At 38.3% G+C, this 23,037-nt stretch overlaps 1 protein-coding gene across 2 annotated transcripts in view; it reads left to right on the top strand.

The window, feature by feature from the left end:
- fstl4 (follistatin-like 4) overlaps positions 1-23,037 on the top strand; it is a 197,046-nt gene that overhangs the window by 60,493 nt on the left and 113,516 nt on the right. For both annotated transcript variants that reach the window (XM_072661272.1, XM_072661273.1), the window contains exon 4: positions 14,329-14,556. In XM_072661272.1, coding sequence (XP_072517373.1) covers positions 14,329-14,556 — 228 coding nt within the window. The remainder of the gene's footprint in view (positions 1-14,328; positions 14,557-23,037) is intronic.

A 23,037-nucleotide genomic window follows, 5' to 3' on the forward strand; every position in this document is an offset into this window, starting at 1 on the left:
TGGACAGTGAAATGGCTGATTTCTAATTGTTTTGAGATCTTTTTATATAGCCTTCCCAGCAAGGATCATATACATCTACAACCTTCTTTTTGAAGGCCTCAGCTCTCTTTGCAAATAAAACTATATCTCTGTGGTTTAAATAAGTCCAACTTCTCCAAAACGTGTTCTAACTTTAACTTTTAAGAGAATTGCATTTCTACTAATTATATTTTACCAATTTCCCTTCTGTATAATTTTAGTTATATTACTATTATCTCATTATATTGTTAAAATAAAGATGTTCATTATTCCATATGTTCAAATATGTTACATGTTTTAATTGTTTTAAAAATAAGTTTTTTTGCTGTAAAAATATTGACTTCCTTTGTAATACATAACAAGGTATTCATTACAAAATATTTAACATGAAGGATGCCTAATCTGGTAAAGCTGGTTAAGGTGGTTGGCCAGCTTAGCTCTTGACCAGCTTGGGGTGTGCATTTGTTTAGCTGATCTACCAGCATGACCAGCCTGACAAAAATAGTCAGCAGTATGCCATCATAGCCACACTGGATTAGTGTGACCAGTTTGGTCAACTTGATAACCAGTATTGATAACCAGTATGGTCAACTTGATAACCAGCCCTGTCAAGTTGGTCATGCTGATAGACCAACTGGCTCACTAGCACAGGATATGTTTTCACCTGGTTGACCATCAGTCAAGTACATCACATACCAGGGTGGGCAGCGAAGACCAGAGTCCAGCACAGTTTGCTGATTTCCCTGCTCTAACAGACCTCCTAAACCTGGCAATTAACAGGTGAGTTGAATCAGATATGCTTGAGCAGAAAAAGCAAAAAACGATGCAGAAACCTGGAGTTTAAAAAAAGTTACCCTTTTTTTTAGGTGGACCTGACTTTTTTTACAGTCTGATCGTGAATGCAACACATGGAAATGCATGGAAGTTTAAATAAACTTTTAATCCATATGCGTTCTACAAATGAGCCAAAATGGGAAGGAATATAAATCTTTTGTAGTCTGCTATTCTCATCAGAGACTAAAATGGACTTTTTGCATAAATGTAATTTGCTGACGTGTGAGGAGGGCAGGGGGTGTGGGGGATTTGTAAAGTGCAGTGCTGGTAACTTTGGTCCAAGACAATGCTTTGCAGTAATACAGCTGCTGCCGCAGCCGGTGGGGTTGGTCACTGGGAGGACTGAGGATTACACTGGCCAGGTCTCAAAATAAAAAAAACCTTTTCAGGATGTCATTTTTTCCCCAAACAATCCATATGACCAGACTTTTGTGCTTTTAAAATCCTATTTAAGCTCCCTGAGGAACTACTGCATTCAGTCTTTCCTTTCACACACATTCTCACACACACATTGGTGAATTAATTCAAGATGTACACATCTCTAAATTGATGTGATTTGATTATCTAATTAACATCCTGGGAATTCAGCCAACCCCCTGTCTATTTTTGCCACTAATTGTCCTGCCAAGGCACATAACCCAGAAAAAAAATCAGGAAGCAGCGTCTTTTCATTGCATGCAATGCCATAAAGCTGGGATGAAAAAATGGCAACAACTTCTGTTCATCCACAATGCTGTATGATATAATAAAATCAATTCTCATTTCAGGACAGTACCAACAATATATCATTGCTGTCCTATCTCTTTTTGTCAGCATTGCAATGTATGGAAAGCTCAAGATAAATTGACCTATAGAAATTATTCTAAATTACTTTGTGTACTTGCCTGTGTACATTAACCCAATCAAACCAAAACATAGGTAAAAAAAAGTTTAAAAAAAATTATATATATATATGTATATATATATATATATATATATATATATATATATATATATATATATATATATATATTAAAATCAGTAAGGTAATTTATCACATATGCTGTTCATAGACCTGTAGTTGGGGTATAGTATGGTGGGGGTCCCATGGGCTTGTCTCTGGAAAGGAGAGCAAGTTCCATTACCAAGTCTGCTCTCTCTACAGCCTCTCTCTACACTGTACTTTTGATTGTAATGAAATGTTTCATGATTGCACCTGAAACACAATGGTCATGAGTCTCCTTTCAAGAGAAGTCTGTCCAAGAACACCTCATCAGGTTGTTGAGACAGTGCAAGTTCACTGTCAGTGCAGAAAGGTGTATAAATAATGTCTGTTTTACGTATTCAGTTTAAAGAAATATTTACAAATCATTATAATAATCAAATAATTGTGACAGTTTGCATTTCTTGATACAAAAGTTAAAAAGTAACTTACGTCACTGTTAGTTATGACAGATTTGAATAGTTTAGGCATAAGGTCAAGGTTCTATATCTGTAGGAAAACCAATAGCTATTTAGGAACCTTTATTTTTAAGACTTGTTAGGTCTGTTAGAGTTAATGTTACCATATTCAATGACCTTGTCCATACCTTGACCTTGTTCTTCTCCTACAGAGCTGTTATTTGAGAGTTTTTAAACTACAGCGACAATTTATATGACACCCCCTCTATGTAATAATAAAGGTGGTAATCTGTATCCAGATGCAAATAAGTTTATAAATAAAATGAATAGTGTAAATATGCAGGGCGTTGCACAACTTCCTGCCCTTTGTGTGTGAAATGCTATCAATTATGTCAAACTCCCTTTTAAACAATGCATTAAAGGTCAGGAGACTGAACAATGCACTAGCGATACTGTCTAAATATAGCAGGAGCATATGGCCATTATTGTACACTAACTGTAAAATGATCTTCAACAGCATCCGAATCTAACACTAGAGTAGCGAAAGGCTTTAAGTCAAGTGGAGTTTATTTACAGTGTATACGACTGACGTTGTCACAAAGCAGCTTTTCAGAGATTAATTAGGATTTTAACATAGGGTAAAGGTTGGTCACATAGCCTAGCCTAGCTTTGTTTTTAGCACTGCACTATAAAAAGAACACAAAACATTTTCTACCTTGCACCCTGTTTTTCTTGAGGTTTTGCTTCATAGTGTGTCACTTTTCATGTTCCCTAATGCAGAAACTGGCACAGGTAAAGCTGTGGACAGGGGAGAGAACCATGTAAAACCAAAGTGCATTTTGTGTTCAGCGTCATTTTGGAGCTATTCTTTGGTCAAGGCTGTTCTGTAGGCAACTCTGATATTTTCTTTTCAGTGCTTACTTTTATAGGTAAAATGGTACAGTTATGTTGTGATGTTTTTTTTTTTGTCTTCTAAAGTGGCTAGCTAATGCTATGTCCCAGTGTTGTTTTACATGATCTACGCTAGTAACCAATGCACTAGTTTATTTTATGTGGGTTTTAATGTTAGGTGGTTCTTCAGTCAAACTGAAAACAAGTCCTGCACCCATTGCTAAGTCTGTGGGCTTTTGGGATTTATAGTTTCAGGACTAAAATATGTATACAGACTTTTACCAAACAGTATAGTTTGTAATATCCAAGCATGATGGTGGAGGCAGAAATGCTAGCATTCCAGCTTTTAGCAGTCGTTTGAATTGATGTTGTTAGTAGAAACTGATTCCAAATGCTCACTAAACAACACAAATATTTACGCTTTACAGTTTAATTATTGTCTTTTTTTTAACAATTATTATTAGCTTATTGGAACTCATAACAGTGACTAAGTATACAATTTACATGATTTACAAGACTCTTAGACTCTACATAATTACTTGTGTATTTCTACCATGTCTGCTGCCTCTTATCTTAGTGTCTCTTTCTCTGATGTATCAGACTTTCTTTCAAGGGTTAAATACTACTTTCAAAAAGTAAAATTCCTTCATGAAGACACTAGTGATGGTTCAAAATCACAAGTTTCAGCATATGTCGGATTCAAAGAAGCTAACTTTACAAAATTGGTTGGTATTATTTTCAGCTGCTCCTTGTTTTTGAAGCATTTGTCAGCAGGAAGCATGTTGTGTCGAGGTAGTGGCTTATGTCTTGGTGCAAACTTGCAGTGATTTGCTGTCTGAGTGTAAATAATGAGATTATAAGAATTCAGTGTGTTTAATTTCTCGCTACTAAATCTGGAAAGACCTGCTTTTTTTGCAATTAATCTTTAGATGGCAAGTATTGTCCCAATCCATAATATCCAATAACATCCAAATGGCTTATTTGATAATATCCCAATTGTATCTCTGTGCCATTACGCCACATTGATTATGACCCTGTCTAGTCGTGGCTTAATGAAGGACCCTTTAATGCTGTGTAGACCCAGAGTCGGAGCGCATTAGCTAATGCACAGGTCGAAGGATGAAAGTTGCCCTTGGTTCTGCAGCTGACCCCTGGATCTGTGTGCGGTCTGGGAGACGGTATAGTGTCACTGAAGGAGGCAATAGGCTTGATAAAGTCGTGGGTTGAAATGAGCTGCTGTGTCAGCAGCATGGCTGCTCTGAGCTCCTGAGCGCGGTAGGGCCTGCAGACAGATCGATACGGTCAAGATGAGCAGCATGCTCACGCAGGCACGTACACACACATGCTCAGAATACTCCAAGACACACACACATTTGGGCTAGGCAAAATTTGTTTTTTTCCTAATTGCAAAGGGCCTTCTTGAGAAATCTTTAAGGATCTCTCGAATAACTGAACATCTAAATATACACTTTCCAGGTGCAGTTCATGCACATCATCATTATCACCAGTCTCTGGTGTACACTGTCAATGTTGTGCCTCAATTTCATAAGGCCAAAAATATACCAGACACAAGTATGCAAACAGTGCAGTGTAAAAAATCACGCAGATACGAACTAGCAGCTTCAAATAATGTTCACTTCAACCATTCGAATGAAGGACAAAATATGATCTCAGTCATTTTGAGCATGGCATGGTTATTGGTGTCAGAATGGCTGGTTTGAGTATTTCTAAAACTACAGATCTCCTGGGGTTTGTTTTTTAAGCACGACTGGTAGGGTCAGAACCTGATGCCGACAGCATGAAACCATGAACCCAGCTTGCCTCGTGCCAACACTCCAACTGTAACAAGAACTAGTGTTCCTCTTGATGCAATGTGAACTTAGTTAGCTGAAGGGATGGTACAGCTGGTCGGCTAGGGTTAGCTTTTAGTTGCTGTTGCGGTTGTTGTGTAGTCATAACGAGTCGAAATAGGAATTTTAGAATTTGTATTTCTGCTCTGTTTTGGTTCGATGTACCTAACTCTCATTATTCAGCTATGCCAAGGAATATTTTATTTTCCATTCCAAGGCACCTTTAGGGTTCTATGTAAACTCTCTTTTAGAGCAATGCAGACGCTGTGCGGCCATGTAGCACAGTTTGTGCAGCAAATCTTGTGTTTTTGTCTCGAGGATAAGGCTTTCTTCAAAATGTCCCTATAGTGCTGCAATGCAGTAAGAATACACAAATAACAGTTATCAGAACGAATGTTTTGACAAGCCTCTGTAAAATAGTTGTTTCCCTTTACTACGACGACTGCTGCCTGAGGCAGTGAGAGAGCAGCGTGTCATTACTTTCCTGACATTCATTACATTGTTTCACCTATCCATGAGGCAGTTTGGTGTAAAATGTGGCAGGTGTAAGAGAGTTTTTCCCCGCCCTAAAGTACCGGTCTCGGCCTCCAGAGCCGACAGATGAAGGTGGGATGCAAAGATCAATAAAGCCTTATCAGGCTGACCAGCGAGACGAACAGAATGGTATTTGTTCGGCACTCCCAGCTTGGTCTTCCGCTGTTTACTTGCCTGAAATACCAATAGGTCTCTCTCTCTTTTTCTATTCTTCTCTCTCTCACACACGCACACACTCTCTTCCTATCTTTTGCTCTGTCTGTCTTGCTAACATTTGACCTCCCTCCTTTTCTGTGAAGCACTGTTTTTCCCATGCACTGAGCAAAGTGGAATCGAGAGTGAGTTTCCTCTCTGAGCTCAAGGCCTCCTCTTCTCCCAGATACATGTCCTCTCTTCCTTCATACTACAGCTGTAATGATGTGCTACTGGTCTGCACTCTGATGTAGCTAATACAAACTAGGCAAGTTGGAAACTATACATCTGCCACCTGGCCATGCATGCACACACATCATAAAAGATATTGGGCATACATTTCAAAATACATGTACTTATATATTGTATACATGTTGTACATTTAGTTTCACATGTTTGATACATATATGCACAATACATAGATTTCTTCATTGGTAGATAAATGCATATATGTAAATTATTAATAATTAAAGATTACACAGAAGGCATTTACTGAGTATTTGTAAGCTGATTTTTTATGTATTAACAGTAAGCGTGTGACTTTAATTGGGATGGAAAATGATCAGATGTCGATTAAAACAAACATATTTACATATTTATTTTATCTCAGAATTCTTTTATGAAGTGTTCATGAAAAAAAATTCTGCTTTTATAGACTGGTTTATAGCTCCTGGACAACCCACAGCTGCATAACATGCTTCTGTTGCCACAATGCAGCCCTTGGTGACACGGTACCTCAGGTACCTTTGATGCTCGCTCACACTCTTTGGCCGAAGCCCTCAAATACCAAAATCTAGTATGCTAGCTTTGACGGCTTCCTCACAACACAAGACTTAATTCTAAATGTTGCTTCACTCGGTTAGCTTGCATTGGCTTTTAGCATTTTTAGCCTTCCATATTCTCCCAAAGTGGCTGTTACAATTAGCCTCAAGACTTTTTGGAGCTTTTGGAATTGGCTCGTTGTACAGCTCTGTTTGACTTACATGGGTTTTGCTTTTGAAGGAGGACACAACAGTGCTTGAGGTCCACGGTTACTTGACTTGTACTTAACTCCCATTATTTAACTGTGCCAAGATCAATGCAGTTTTTACTGATTAATTGTAAACTTAAATGAGTAAACATCTGGTAACATCAGGTGTTCTGTGCCGCAGGAGAGAGACACATTCAGACATTCATTAATGTTCTGAAATACGTGTTCACAAACGTGATGGAGGGAAAATGCTGTTCCCTTTCCCTCTAAAATGTTGTTTTAGTCAGGTTTTAACTTTTTTCTCAAGTTTGTTGGGTAACTACAGCTTCTTCTTGAGTACCATTGGTTGTAGGACCTTTCGATCAGATTCCTTAAAGCAACAGGGAAGCCAAATCTGTGTTGTCTTTCTGAATTAGGTTAGTAATGGTTATATAGGCCTCATTATACATGTACAAAGTGTGCTGCAAGTTGCATTGTCTTTCCATTAACCAATAAATAACTCATATATTTTTATCATGGGGATTATCTTAGATGCTGCTTTTGTCAATGGTACCCTTACCAGTAACAGGTCGGATGTGTTTTTTTCCCCCAGCCATCAGTGGCGATAAATTTAACAATATTATTATTGTACCTCCTCTGGTCAGAATTCATGTAAAGGTCTGATTATAATAGCCTAATTAAAAGTAGAGAGCCATAAGATAACATCCTGAAACACTGGGATCCATCCGCTCCACCATCTACAAACCTGAATGATCACATGCAAGCAGTGGGACAACAGCTCCAGCATCTCAGTTTACTACCTTTATCTAAAAGGAAACGTTTATTACCAAACGTAAACTAAACAGATGAGTTTTTAGGCTAAAGCGGACAATGATTTATTGGAGCTGCTTGATAGGAAGTGGAAATACAATATAATTAATATTGAGTTAATATAGTTACGTGTTACCACTGTACAGGACATTTTTTGCATTTTTTTACATTTTTGCCTATTTATATTTTATTTTATTCAATTTTAAGATTAAGTCCTGAACATTATCTGGAAGGTTTGGCTTCATTAAAAAGGCTGAGGCTTTCTGGATTTTAGGAAGAAGTAAGAAGCCAGCACCCTGTGATCTTAGTAATCATGGTGGTTCACAATAGGAATTGAAGCATGGGGACACTGAAAAAATGTGACTGTTGAGCTGCAGTGGTTGAATATGCTCTTTCAGTAACATTGCATGCTATTGTGCCAGGCAGATCCTGCCTGTACAAAAAACACCTGGTGATTTATGATATATATTTTATGACATCTTCAGCATCAGCCATATAAAGTCAGTGGTAAACCACTGTCATGTCATATGTCATTGTTATTATAATTGATTTGTGTGTAAACACTATGTCAGGTATTCTTGAAGTTTAGGTCTAAACACAGACCACAGCCCCCCGCAACCCAGCTTAACCAGTTACTTTTAGCACATAGCACATAGCACATAGTTACCTGTATAACATAAGGACTCTGTTACCATTACAAGCCTGCATACTACAAAAGCAAAAATCCAGTACCAGTACCAGTGTCTTTAAATGTCTCATACAGACTTAGCTACTGCTTTCATTTCTCATGGGATAGCAGGGGAAAGAGGTCACCACCATGAATATAAAGTATATATTCTTTTTCACTTTCTCATCAAAAGCAATCCTGAATGGCAGACCGAACTGTGGATCCCCTCACACAGTATCTTAATATCAACTGCATTGATATTCACATAGAGGCCTGCTGTCAAAGGCCATTTGCCAGTCTGCGGTCAGGGAGAGAGAGTCAGCCATGACGTGTCGTCCTGGAACGTAATTGCGTCCATCTGGTTTGGAATAAATAAAAGAACGCAGGGCGATTAGCTGACATGAGAAAGCAGCTCTCCTTATTTATTTGTCAGTGCCGCCTTTTGAGGGAAAGATCACGAGTGACTGGGACGTCTGCGTCATGTCCGCAAAATGTCAGACCCTGTCTTCTTCTAAGGCTGGCTTGAATACCATGAACATCAGAACAAAATAAAGCTATTCACCTGGGCCTGGGCTCTAGCGAGAAATACTGCAGTTCAAGAATGTGACAGCGGATGGAATTCAGCCTATAGCAAACACTAAATTAAACACAAAAGAAATGAATGTGGATTTTCTATATTAAACTGATTATGGCTTCACAGTGTCTACAGGAGGGTGTGCTTCCTGTTCACTGAACTCACAGCCCCACTCAGCACTGAAGTGTAAATTGGAGAGGAACACTTGGTTCCACTTTATATAAAGTGCCTCTAATAAATGTGTGGTTATTGTGTATAAAATCAATAGTTACATTGATGTTGTCTGGACAATAATGTGTAACTCACAGTTATTGGAGCTGCTTGATATAAAGTGGAAATGTAATAGAATTAATATAGAGTTATTATATTTACATTTTACCACTGTACAGGACATTGTTTTGCAGTCTGCAGTACTGAGGCAGGTTTTCAGGAGAAAGCTTAACAGTTTGAATGTCGGCAGTATCAAAACAACCTATTTGGTAATTTTTTCACCTGTCCACAAGTAGAATTATAGATCTTTCTGTCATGTATTTAAAGAAGATAAAAAAAACAATGTTAGGGGAATAATACTGGAGAAAATTTTTGGAGCTTTTAAAAAAATAAATGAGTGGACTGAAATTAATGGAGAAACAGGAAGGACTCCACATTTCACTACAATTAGGGTTAGGTTTAGAATAAGATTAGATTTAGGTGTACATTAAGGTAATCAGATTACATTTGATATTTTTGCAGTTCTTCTTTGGTTACAGTGAGGTTGGGTTTGATGAGAGGACGCTCAATTATGAATTGATTCTCATAGTAGCCTTTGTGTTTAGCTTCAAAAGGCTTCTGCTTGTGGCTGGGAGTATGAAAATGTTGGGAGCATCAATAAAATAAGTCAACACCGTTGTGGAACAGGTTTGGTGTTTAGAAATTGGCCTGTTTTCCAGCTTTATTTTTGATTCTGCTGGATTTTCTATTTAAAAAAGGAACAACAGTGTTTGACGTTCTTGGTTTGTCAGTTCCATGTAGGGATTACTCTCATTCTTCAACTATGCCAAGGAAAATACAATTGAACATTCTAAGGCATCTTTAAAGATATAGCTTAACCACATTCAGTAACATGAACAATGGCTAGCAACCACTAATAATGCTGTTTGCTGGATATTACCTTTTAATTCCTAGTTAGTAATTAGTCTTTCTGACTGAATCACTCCTCACTGACATTCTCAGTGTGGCCTGTTGGCCATCAAAATTACTGTAGGATGAATAGTTAAAAGGCAACGCTCCGATCGGATATTGGCCTCGCTGAATAATTAAGAAGGCAAATGACATTTCAATCTGACATTTTGAAAACTTTATCCAACTGCTGTAACTTCTTCCTTTCTCTTTCCCAAATGAAAGGCCTGTTCTTAGTATCAAAGTGGGAGATATTCTATATTACAAAAGCTTTTAGGGATTACAAGACCATTCCCATTTGCGCAGAGAAAGGAGTCAATTTAATCGCATTTATTTGGTTACAGACGGTTGGGGTCCAGAACAATGCACTACTTAGCAGAAGTACCCCAAAGTGACTCCCTGAATAATTCTTTTAAAGGTCTTGAGATTATTCGTTAGCCAGACTTTGTATGTAATGGAGGATCAACGGAGCTGAGCAACCAGTGGATTAATTGAAAAAACAAATGGACTCCATGAATAAAAGACATTAGGCCCTCTATTGACTTTCTTGGCAGGGCTAGAAAGTGTTTTGCCATGTAATTCCATTGTTCAGGAGTTCAGACCAACTGGATTACCAAAGGATTCTTTAATATCCTAAGAAAACACCAGCAGAGGCAGTTTTGTAGTGAACACGGCCAACTATTTAGTGTCAAGACTTTGTTTTCAATGTGTCCTCGCAGCATTTAGCAATAATGTGGCCTGAAAGGGGGAATGTGGATATTGGCAAGGTTATTCAACATGAGAGCGGGTCTTGGGAAAAGTAAAAGAAAGCAAGTGGAAGGTGGAAAAAAGAGTGAATCTCTTGCACACAAGCAGGAGCGTCAGGCTAAGCGCTTAATCTTCAATGCTCAGAGAATACTAACGATCCACTAATCGTCTTTGACCTTGACATGGAGCAACAAGGTCACTTGGGAGCCAAAGCATTTGCAAGGCTGTGAACTACTGGAGGAGATATTTTGAATAATTAGTAAACTGGAAGGCGCTGGGCGTGTACTTGCTCCTGCCCCCTCCCCCTGAGTGGTTATACCTGCCTCTTCTGCCATCCATCGGGTGATGTTTTATTATGATGAGCTGGGGTCAGTCGTCTGGGCATGCCTGGGTGTGTGTGGCTCTGCGGGTTCCGCGGCATAATTAAAACACGTTTATCTCTGGACGCTGCAGAAGGCCAGCTATTATTCTGCCTGCCGCAAGGCTGAATACAATCAAGTTCTCGAGAGACTCATTCAGTTTATGTTTTGTAGGGTTTCAGGAAAATAAAATTAACTTGTCTCCTGAGGGTACTTACTTTTTTATCATCAGACGGAATTATGCCAGTGATTTTCACAGGGCTTAGATCTGATCTACTCCAAATGTTACTTTTCACTCTCAATGCAGTTTAATTGTACTCTAACTCTAACTGGATGTTTTGACAATTCAATTGTGAAATTGCCATAGTGGTGAAGAACTCACTGTTCTTTGGTAATGGGTAGGTCTACAAAGAGTTTAGCAAGGGGGCCCTCAGGGCATGTTAGTCCTTCAGAGAAAATCTCACAATGTCTGGAAACTAAAGAAATACACATCTGTAGTTTTTTGTTTATTTTTGTTCTCAGAGTACTACACCACTACTCATTGATTCATTTAGTCTGAAAAAATGTTCAATCAAAATTCTTTTTCTCCATGGCATCTAAGTAGATAGAGACATGTTCTCTAATTCATTTGACATCCAGGAACTTGCTGGCTCTTAAAGTTTTAAACACCAGAATGGACATATGGTCTTATGCTAACCATATTTTATTTTATTTACCATATATTTTATGAAAGTAATAAGCCGAATTGTGTCTTAAAATACACTATAGTTGTCTATTTTAAGACACTACAGTTTAACCATTTCTGACAAGATTTCTGATCTGCAAAAAGGCTGGACAGTATTTTTTCTCAGCAAATACAAAAGGAAAATTCACAATGTTTTCTTTGCCCATGACTTTTTCCAAGGCATGCAGCCTCATGTGAAATATTTTTTCATATTACTGCTGAAAAACCTTGTATCTCCATTTTAACAGTTTCATTTCTGTGGCATAATTTGAATCTGGCAGTTGTTCCATAATTGTGCCAGAATTTCAATAGAAAAACTCTAAAATGACTTTTATATTGGCTTCCAGTAAAGTTACTTCTTCTCCTGTAAACTTGGCATTTTGGAAATACAAGGTTTCTGCATGACTGCGATGATATGCTAACATAGGAAAATAAATAAAATATTTGCCAATAAACTTCAAATATAACATGGAATATAATTTACATATTACACATACCTGTCTTAAATATAGAAAGGCTACAAAAGTGTATGTGTGCATTTCTATTTGTTAAGCTCTGTGATGTAAGAATATCTTGTGGGTTTGCTTGCAGAAACTGCTGTTATAAGTCATGGATTGTGTGAATTAAGTAAATTCTTCACTATTTAGAGAATGTTCCTACAATTTAAGGGATTTTACATGCTCTTCATAATTGTTCAAGAAGCATATAGTCCTAACTATAACTTTGCTCAAGTTTGTTTGAGCAAATTAGATTATTGCAGTTGTGAATTTACTGGTCTTGAAGAGTTCTGGCAAATAATGACCACAGGGGAGAAGCAATCTCGCTGCAAAAAAGAGAAAAGGCTAGTGTGCTAGTTTCTGCTTTCTTTGGACTTGCTGCAGCTGAGTGGCTGCACCTGCAGACTCTAAAGGCGGCCAGGACTTGAAAAGCCTCTTGCTCTCCTGATGCCCGGTGGAGCCGCTAAAGCCGGTGTGGTGTGGCCGCTCCTCGGCCCATAAATCCAGCCTATGATCCCAGCAGGCGCCGCCCCTTGCAGGCCCCTGAGGCGCTGCAAGATCAATCCAAGGTGGAGTGGCTGCAAGCCTCAGCAGCTTTTGTACTGCTTTAAGTGCAAATGGAGGAAATCAGCAGGGAGTGTGAGGGTCGTCATGGTGAGAGTGGAGGGTAAGGGAGAGTGGAGGGGCAGCGGGAGGGGTTACTGACAGGTACTGTCTGACTGTCCCTGAATGAAAGAAATTCACTGGAATTCACTCTGATATTCAGTTAGTTGAAGTCTGTGATTTATCTTTATTCCAAGAAGGTAAAGTTGATTGTCCATGCAATTCCAAAACCATGAAATTATGTGTACTGATTACTGATTGGATTAGAAGTGTCTCAGAACTTTTGGCCAAAGTTCATTTGCTGAATCACATGTTAAATTCCTGGCATATTATTTAGCTCATAACTGAATGTTCCAAAAAAAACACTGGAACGCCAGAGCAGGGTGTCCTCATCACCTGCAGACTGCTCCATTATCTTAGCACATTTTGCTGCATCAACCAGAAAGGCCTTTTCTTTTTTTTTCTTTTTTTTTTGGCAAACCTTCTCGTCATACTTTCCATGTTCCAAGTGCTAGATATAGACTAAATAATGAGGGGGTTGGGGAAGAAAGACCAGCCTTCACATGACTGGCCCACCGGGAATATTACAATGGCTAGTCTGCGCCTGGGCTTGTGCCTGAGAAGGTTTACCACTGGGAAGTACAAGATAGTGAGGGGATTATATAATTGATGACTTTACATGAAAGAAGACAAGAAAGGCAAGTTCTTTATAAGCATGTTACTCTATGCGCAAATTTGTTTATAGAATTTGGGATGCTAAAGAGGGGTTTACTGACTATGCCCCCCCCCCCCCCCAACCAATCACGGATGTTCTCTGATGGATGAAGCATTTGAAGAAGCAATTCAACAAGCAATAACTGACATTTGGTCAGGCCATAATAAGTATGTAGGCTACATAACTACATGACTACCCACACAGTAGTGTGTGTTTAAAAGGACAGTACATGAACACGCAGTGAAAAAAGTACTAACAAAGGGGGGAAAAATACATTTAATTTACATGGACAAGATTACGGTGCTTAGAGGTTCTCAGTGTCGGTTTTGATTTTATTTCCGATTAATCGAAACCTGGGCTATAGTATGAAAATATAAAATAGTATGAAAATATATATATATTTTCTTTTGAATAAGTTTATTCAGAGCACAGACTTTTAGTACCAAAATATATGTTTTCAGCAGCTGCACATTTTCTCTACAAAGGATAAAAGGATGATATGGCAGTGAATAATAGCATTTACACCACATGTATTACATGTTAGCTATGATTCACCTGGACATCAGCAGATTGCATGATTGGAGAAAAAAAAATGAAAAAGGTTTAATGAGGTTTTAAAAGCTTCACTAAGTTAATATAACCATGCTGGTTAGATATTATGACTGTTAAATGAACAGTAAGCATAGGATCATAGAGAGCTGATGTTTGAGATGTTAGTGTCTTACATGTTCAGTTTTATCAAATAAAGCAGCAACCATTTTAGCTCTGATTTAGGATTTAATTCACCTCTTTTTTCCTGTTGCAGATGGGGGGCCATGCCGGACAACCTACTGCGGAAGAGGCCGAGAGTGTGTGGTCAGGCGATTGACAGGCCAGGCAGAGTGCGTGTGCCAGGAGAAGTGCCACAGCTCGTTTGTACCTGTCTGCGGTTCCGATGGGCATTTCTACGAGAACCACTGTGAGGTGTTCCGTGCAGCCTGCGTGCAGAAGAGGAGAATCTATGTGGTGCACAGCAAAGACTGTTTCTTTAAAGGTAAGCTAATACCGTCAGCCTAGATCTCTCATGCATCTCTGCCCATTGTTGGTGTTTTGCAATACGAAAGCCAAATTTTTGTTCTCTTGGCTGTGAGAATATTGACACACATTTGTATCCTAAGCGAATCCATCGTTTTTCAATGAAACCAATCTTCAGCTCTGTTAAAGACTACTATTATTGACTTGCCTTGGTAGTGCTCACAGCAGTGGCTGTTGTTTGAGTGCACACATCTCCTAATTGTGTGCAGTTCTGGTACACGGCATATGTGATACCTCTCACTTGTTCATTAATATCAATTAAGGTGGTCACTAATGGTTATGTTAAAAATCAAGCAATCTGTGCATTATTTTAACGATTAATTAGGACATACAACACAAATGGTCATAACTTTTGTGCACTACTACTATTTTGCCCATCCTCCGCATCATCTAGTCATGTGCACTGTGCACATTATAAACGGCAAAAAAATACATGTGTACAAAACTTGGTGTGGGATATTAATTCTTTTCCCATTTTTGTCCATAAATATTGAATGCTCGTGGGTATGCTTGCAGAGATTGTTTTACAAAAGAAAGAGCCAGTGTTTATGCACTGACCAGCCCAGAACCATTAGTGAAATGTAACATGTAGTCTGTAAAATACAGTGAGTCACAAACCAACAATGCCCTCTGGATGCTGATACAATGTCAGCTTTGACAAGTATCTATAAGCAGTTGTTTTGGTGGCCCGCCATTGGCCCCAGTAGGGGAAATGCTTGTGGGTGGCTCATTTAGGTAGCTGTGAGCAGATCCTTCCTCAAACTAGCCCAAGGTCATTTTCCGGCTCGCTGATAGAAGCTCAGTAGAAAGCTCTTATAACAATGAAGCTCCTGCATTTGCAGCGCCACCATGCAGAACTGTGCCACCAGGTCTGGGGGGTTCAATATGCATGAGCAGCAAGCAGCACGCAGTAAAGCTGCAGCTTTCAAATAACAGAGCAGCGTTGGAAAGGTGGTCTGGGAGGGCATCCCTGACGATTTCCAGTGGAATTCGTGCATGCTTAATCCGAATTAGGCAGGTGTTCAATCGCCATATTACACATCACTGCTTTCCCAGAGGGGGTTGGAAAAGAGAGGCACTCAAAAACAGAGGCATCGTTGTATACGTCATAAAGGGTGAAGGGAATGTTTGTTTTTTGCTTAAATCTTTCACTTGAAAAGGGAAGGAGAGCTGTAGCAGCAAAATGGGAATTCACTGAGTGAAGCATGGATTGTTTAATGTAATCTACCTTTGTAACATTACATATTGCTTGTTATTTTTATTCACTTTTGGGAAAAGAGGCTGCATTAGTTGTTTGGGCTGTTAGAGTGAAAACCCACAAAATATTGGGAATTTGTTTTTACTCTAAACCTTTGGTTTTCAAAATGGCAACAGGAGATCTAGCTGTCTAGCCATTACAATCTGGCCCTTGTCAAAGTGGCTCAGATTCTTATGCTTGCCATTTTTCCTACTTTGAACACATCACCTTCATGAACTGACTGTTCACTTGCTGCCAAATATATCCTGCTCGAAATGCAACAGCTGCTTTGGAAGAATAAGGATGCAAGGCTAAAAGCTTAGCAGACTGGAGAAGGAAGATCATCTGACCAAACAAGTACCGTACTGGAAAAAATATTTGACCAGGTGCTAGGCAATAGGTGCTAGGTGAAAAGCTAACCCAGCCAACTGTCTACAACCAATGTATTCAGCTAGCTAACTGAACTACACTGAAAGGACAACAAGAGGGCAACAACAATATCCTGTAAGATTTAGAAATAATTCCAAACATTTGTTTTTGTTACAGTTCTAAGCAATGCTTAGAGTTCTAGGCAATGGTCTTTTTCTTGGCTAGGCTACACTATGTAATGTAATACAGATGTGAGGCATTGTGGTGCTGCAAACCAGCCAGCAAAACAGCATATTGTTTTTGGTTCCTCCGTGAAAGGAGTAAAAATCGTTTTGTTCTGAGGTAAAATAACAGGGTTGTAAATATTGTTACAGGTATGTAGTATTGTAAAACTGCATCTAAGCATTATTTACTCCAGTTTTGCATCTTTGAGTTTTCTGTTAGTTAGCAGAATCCATTTGAGCTTCAGTGTGTGAATCTGGCTGTTGTAACTTTTCTAAGGGATGTGAATGAATAAATGATGTCAGCTTGGAAATACATTTTTATTCAGGGATTCAGAGTGCCAAGACTACATTTGAGTTCTTTATGTTGTAAAGCTCATGTTTATCAAAGTGTTTTGCTGTTCACAGTATACTGTTGTATACTTAATAATGACTTGTAAGGGCCACATTTCTTTCAGGAGGCATATTTTATTCTAATAAATCTAAGCTCTCTTAGGCCAAAGTGGTTTAAACAATGAACTGAAAGTCTGGGTGTTAATAAATGCTAACATCACTACAAGTGGATAAAATGTGTACTTTGGTATTACATTCTCATTTGTATTGCAAACATATTTAACAGGTATGTCCTCAAACATCGGATGGGCAGTGTACATCAGTGTTCTCAACCTATGTTTGGACCAACGCTTATGTAGTTACAACACTACAGTACTTTGGTTCTTGGAGGGTAGTGAGGTTTTAGACTAATAGTATGAATGGTTGGGTCCAGCAGGTGCGGATGGGTACTGTTTGTTTGTGTGTGTGTGTGTTGCTTTTTATGTTTGAGACTGCAGCTAAAAATAGGCAGTGGTCGCTGAACTTGGCAAAAAGGTATTCACATTCCATCAGCATTACAGAAATTCCTGTTATCTTTTTACAGACTGTATGCTTAGTGTTGTCATCTTCTGATCTTCTAGTCAGAAAAATCTGGAAAAACCTTGAGAGTTCATGAGCAGAAAGAGCCATGTAACACACATTGCACAAAGAGACATTCAAAGAGACAATTATTTTATTGCTGCTAATTGTCTAGGAGACATTTGTATGTGTGTAGGACGGCATAGTACTGAATATTGGCAGTCAACCACTGTCTTTTGCTTCACTGATATTACAAAAGATCTGCAATATTCAAATGGGCTTCCTTGCAAATCACCTACATTTTGATATTGTAAAAACAGGGGGTCCCCAGAATGTCAAACTGAATTTATCTTGGCATAGTTCATGGGAGTTCAGTACATAGCCCACTACACAAGCCCTAGTCAAAAAGGGCAAAGCTGTATAAGGTGACTGCGAAAAATATTCTGCTAGTTATGGGAACACAGGTTGCTACATGAACCAGAAGATCATGTGATAGCAACTTTTCCTCTGTCATTGCACGCATAAGGGAAGTTTAATTTTGTGATGTGACAAAACAAAAGCCGGAGAAGCAAACAGTGATCTGTTCTATAAAGTGAGTTGGGGGCAAGGCTAAAATCTCTTTGTCAACAGCACATCACACTGAGAGGACACAATGAGAGGACAGCACCCATATCTCATAAGACTTAGAAGCAGAACTTATCAATTATTTATTCTGTTTCCTTTGGAAAAAAGATAAAACAAATAGGTTTTATTCTCGGGGAAAATAACAGAGTGGTAAATATGCTTGTCAAACAATGTCTGAGCATTTTTCACCCCAACCCAAGTAACATTCTTAATGTTAATTGATTGAAGAAAAGAAATATGCAATAAATGCATTTTTTGCCACCTTCACACCCACACTACTGATTTGTCTTTTTTATTGTAAAAAAATATATTGGTTAAATATTATTTTTCATTTCATGTTTAGAATTTCAGCTCTGTTTGCCTAATTTTGGGAGCAAATGATTCCATTACAGCAGGCCTTGTTCTATTACTCTTATGAAAGAGTCCATTCTCTGAGCAGCCCAGAAGCTCTCTCTCTTTCTTTCTCTCTCTCTCTCAAGCTCTCGCTCTCTCTATCTTTAAACCCATGAACAGAAATGGTGATGAGAAGGGCTGAGGGCTATTGATCCTTCCTTCTTCCCAATCACTCTCTTCTTTCCAGCGTGGTGTTCTCCTGTTTTCCTTCGAACACGGAGAACAAAAAAAAATAGCTTTCAACACATGGGTTTTGATGCCAGTGGTAAGATATAGCAGATAGCTATTCGATATTATTGATGAAAGCTTTTGGCTATTACCTAGCATACCTTAGGGGAAAATGTTTTCTTTTTCCAAAAAAAGAAAATGCAGAGAACCGCGGAATCATTGTCAGTCTTTTGGGTCCCTGTCACAGGTAAGTTTTCATTCTGATATTTTCCCCTTTTAATACAGTTGATTAAAAGGGGGAAATACAGAGTGTTATAATAGAGGTTTATAATACTGTGTTTTGTTTTACCTTGTATAAGTCAAAGTCAGGCCAAGAGCCTTTTCCAAGTTAGAAAATTAGATCTCACATGACTGCTTACCATGGAAGACTGTAGTATTGATGGGATTTAAATTTATGATCTCCGGACTTGACAGGCAGGCAGTTAGACAGTTGGGCCACTCTAGAGCTGTATAAGCATGTACATGACTGTGTAAGAAAAAACTTTCTTACACTTATGTAATTTTCTTACACTTACGTAATTTCATAGTTGTAGAGTGCCCCAATGGTCTAACTGCTCATCAAGCATAAGAAGATCATAAGTTCAAATCCCAGCAAGGACTCAGCCATTCCTTTTCAGAGGAGGAAACAATAAGCAGATTGTGGAGGAGGAAAGACAGAACATTTTACACAATATTTAATCAGTTTCAGCTGCAGCTCCTTTAGTAATAGTTTTCTTAACCCTGTATGTATTGATCAAAATGAGATGCCGAAGTGAGTGGCAGTATAGGGTTGGTTTCTTCAATGAACATCAAATTTAACCCTAGACTAGGCTCTATCCTTGTCCAGACTAACTGACCTTTTAGAATATTGCGACTACTTCAGCCTTAAAATATCAGAAGTTCGACACCAGCAAAATGGCCCTGAAATGTTAGAACGAACTTCCCCTGGGTGTCTGAACGGCAGAGTTGCTAGCTGTCTTCAAACGCTGACTGAAGACCGAGCTCTTCCAAGAGTACTTGGGTGAAATGTAGTGCCGAGTATTGTGGTCTCTATACTGATGTTTGTATTTAGTAGTATCTAAACTTACAGATTTCTTTTAGATCCTAGCCAATGAAAACTAGCTATGGATACTGTATCAGTAAACAGTTAATCACCTTTGTAAGTCACTCTGGATAAGATTGTCTGCTAAATGCCTTAAATGGTAATGTAAATGTAAAATGAATGTATTTTCTGTACATGGAGATCCTTTGGTCAAATCACTTTATTTGGTTTATAAGTGCTTTTCTTATAAGTAACATGCACTGAGAAATATCAAACTAATGAGTAGCTCTGAGGTCACCCTTCCACAAAGTTTCAAATTAACTTGGAAACTAATCATCTTGTGAGATAAGCAGGCTTTGCACTTTTTTTCCCTATTGAGAGCACATGTAGATCCATCTCCTACGCGTCTTTTAATTAAACAACCCTCCGTCTCTAAACACAGCTTGGGTTATTTCTCTTTCTGTCTTTTTTGGGAAAAGGAAATGTCTCTACTATTAATTAAAAAAAGAAACCTGGATTATGTCTACCTTGTGACTCAGCTGTGATTAAAACTCGCTTGTAAAAAACAATATAAAGTCATGGCAACACGCGGCCGCTCCCGGCTTTCATCTCGAAGTGGCGCGGCGGCTGTTTGGCTGGCGAGTCTGACTCTCAGCGGGAGGTCTGTGAAGTTGGAAGCGGCTTGACCGCTTCGTCCCATTTCGCCGGCATCTAGCCTGCCCTCGAGATCCACACAAATTAATCATCGCTGGTGCGGACAAAGTTTTGGGGGGTTGCAGTGAAGGCCACGTCTGGGTGACAAGTCTTCCAATGATCAGAAGACTGATCTGGGTCTTTGTGGGTTTATTTGTCAGAGGGGCAGGGTATTACTCACCCTTGCTGAGGGCTAAGGGTAGCACAGTTTGATGTGTTCTTATCACAGCCCTTTGGTTTGATGTCTGAAGTACTGGGCTATCAAAGCTTGCCTGCTTTTCTCCCCCTGAAGCTGAATCTGTCCACAACTTCCCCCCGAAGTCAATAAGAAGAAATGTTCTTTGTCATTGTGGGTCTGACTGGGAACACTTCTTCTAATGACCAGACTCAGACATTGGGAGGGGTTTTCTATGGCACATTTTGTGGTTATTAGTATTCATGTTTGTTTTGTTTATATTTTTCTCAGCATCTATAACTACACATAATTTCTGCTTTATACCTTTTAAACTTGTTGATATGAATATAGAGAGTTTGCTACCAGGAATACAAGAACATGAGGAATTTAATGTGAAAATTCAACTTGATATAGGCTTTATCACTTGGAACAAGGTGCTAAAGAAATTAGAATTAATAAATATCAGTTTTTCACACAAAAGACCAGATTCATAAAACACACAACCATATTTACCTTGATGTTACAACAAATAATTTTTTTTCCTAATTTTAATGTGGATTAACAATGTTTTCAGTGTGTTCAACTGCAAATGCATAACACCGTACTGCCATAAAATCCACCTGAACCTGTCTGATGGTACATTTAATGGTAAGTAACTAATGTACAATTTAATTCTCTTTTATACATCCAATCAGCTAAATAAACCAATATACTGTATTTATGAGGCAGTTCTTTACCTGTTTGGATTGTGTGTAATGAGGCATTACATCTGCACTTGAGAGGAACTTAAAATCTAAATGTCCAATATTTGAAAATGGCCAATTGCATTGGCACAAATTTATGTTGGATAAAAAGAAATGCCTTCACAAATCATATATTTCCAAGATCAGATTTCCATATGGGTATTTTATTTATTAATTTTTCTGTGGTTTTCTTTATTTATGTTTGTTTATATGTTTCAGTAGACTTTAGTTTTTTTTTCTGCCTTTAGCAAAAGAGTACTTCTGCATCTTTTATTAATATCAGTAGCTAAGATTTCAAGATTTTTTGGTTTTCCATGTCTATTTTGGCACCCAAACAGGTGCTGAGTGCTGGTCATTAATATTCATGAACTCATTAACATGTTGCTCTTAATTGCCTTTTACCGAAGACATGTGTAAAAATACTGCAGCGGTAAGGAGGGAGCAGTGCACTGTTTACTGCCTTCATATGACTTCATGAATAGTACCATATTACCATGCTGCACAATTTGTGTGAGTGGTTTTCACTTATTTTTGTGAACATTGCCCCAAGGCCTCCAGTGTCTATCAACTCAAGAGGGTTTTCGGCGTGTTTGGATGTTACCCTACATTTTAAAAACAGTGTAGGGATATTTGTCACAAAAGAGAAGACAACAGTAGTTTAGTTATGACATTCCAATTCATTCACAAAAATTTATACCATGCTCATGTTGCATAATAATCACATGATGTCACAGTGGTGATGTCAAAAGGTCTTTTTCATTTTAGTCATAAACTTCAAAAACATCAACAGTACTTTAATTCCTACACTTTATGTTCTTGCGTTCATAAACCTTATGAACACCTGCAAGTTTAATTCTTACATAACATTCTTACATTATTGCATTTTCTTGTGCTCTCTTGCACATCAAACTCATGCTGTATAATGTCACATCAGTGATGTCCATAGATCTTTTGTTTTAGTCATTGGCCTCACAAACATCCTTTACATACATTATTTTTATTTCACAAACAGCATTCACAAAAGTTCACAAAATGCTCGTACATTACCTGGATATGTTCTTACATTTCCAGTGCAGAGAGCGATCACAAACAAATTCACTCAGGCTGCATAATGATGTTACAGTAGTGATGTCAAAAGCTTCTTCATTTCAGTTATATACATCTTGGACATCAACAGTAGTTTTATTCTTACATTAACATTATACGCTCTTTCCTCTATTTCCATTGTGAAGAATGTTCACACAATGCTCATGCTGCATAATGATGTCACAGCAGTCCTAAACCTCATAATGCAGTTTTAGAATGAAACTATTGGTGAGGTCATGTTTTTGCATTTCTGTTTTGAAAAACATACACCACAAAATACTTATGCTCCGTAATCATTGACAATCATTTAATTGAATTCCATGCAAATAGCATTCACAAAAGCATTCACTCAAGCTGCATAATGATGTCACAGCAGTGATGTCAAAAGCTTTTTCAGTCATTCACCTCTGAATTGTCAACAATATTTAAATTCTTACATCACATTCTTACATGTTTGATTTTCCATTGTGAAGAACATTTACTGCATAATGATGTCACACCATAAAGTGAAGGTTCTTTAGACCTTTAAAAGGTTCTTTACCATACCCACGCAGCTTGTTTACAAACATGGTTCTTTAAGGAACCAAAAGCGGTTCTTCCTTGCATAGTTCAACGAACCCATTGAAGTAGCAGTTTAATTCTTACATTACCCTCTTATGTACTTGCATTTCCATTGCGAATAGAGCAATCACAAAAGTTCACACCATACTCATGCTGTATAATGATGTCACAGCAGTGATGTCAGTGGCTCTCCAGCAT

This window comes from Salminus brasiliensis, chromosome 18 (assembly GCF_030463535.1).
Source record: "Salminus brasiliensis chromosome 18, fSalBra1.hap2, whole genome shotgun sequence".
In the NCBI taxonomy this organism is placed as follows: Eukaryota; Metazoa; Chordata; class Actinopteri; order Characiformes; family Bryconidae; genus Salminus; species Salminus brasiliensis.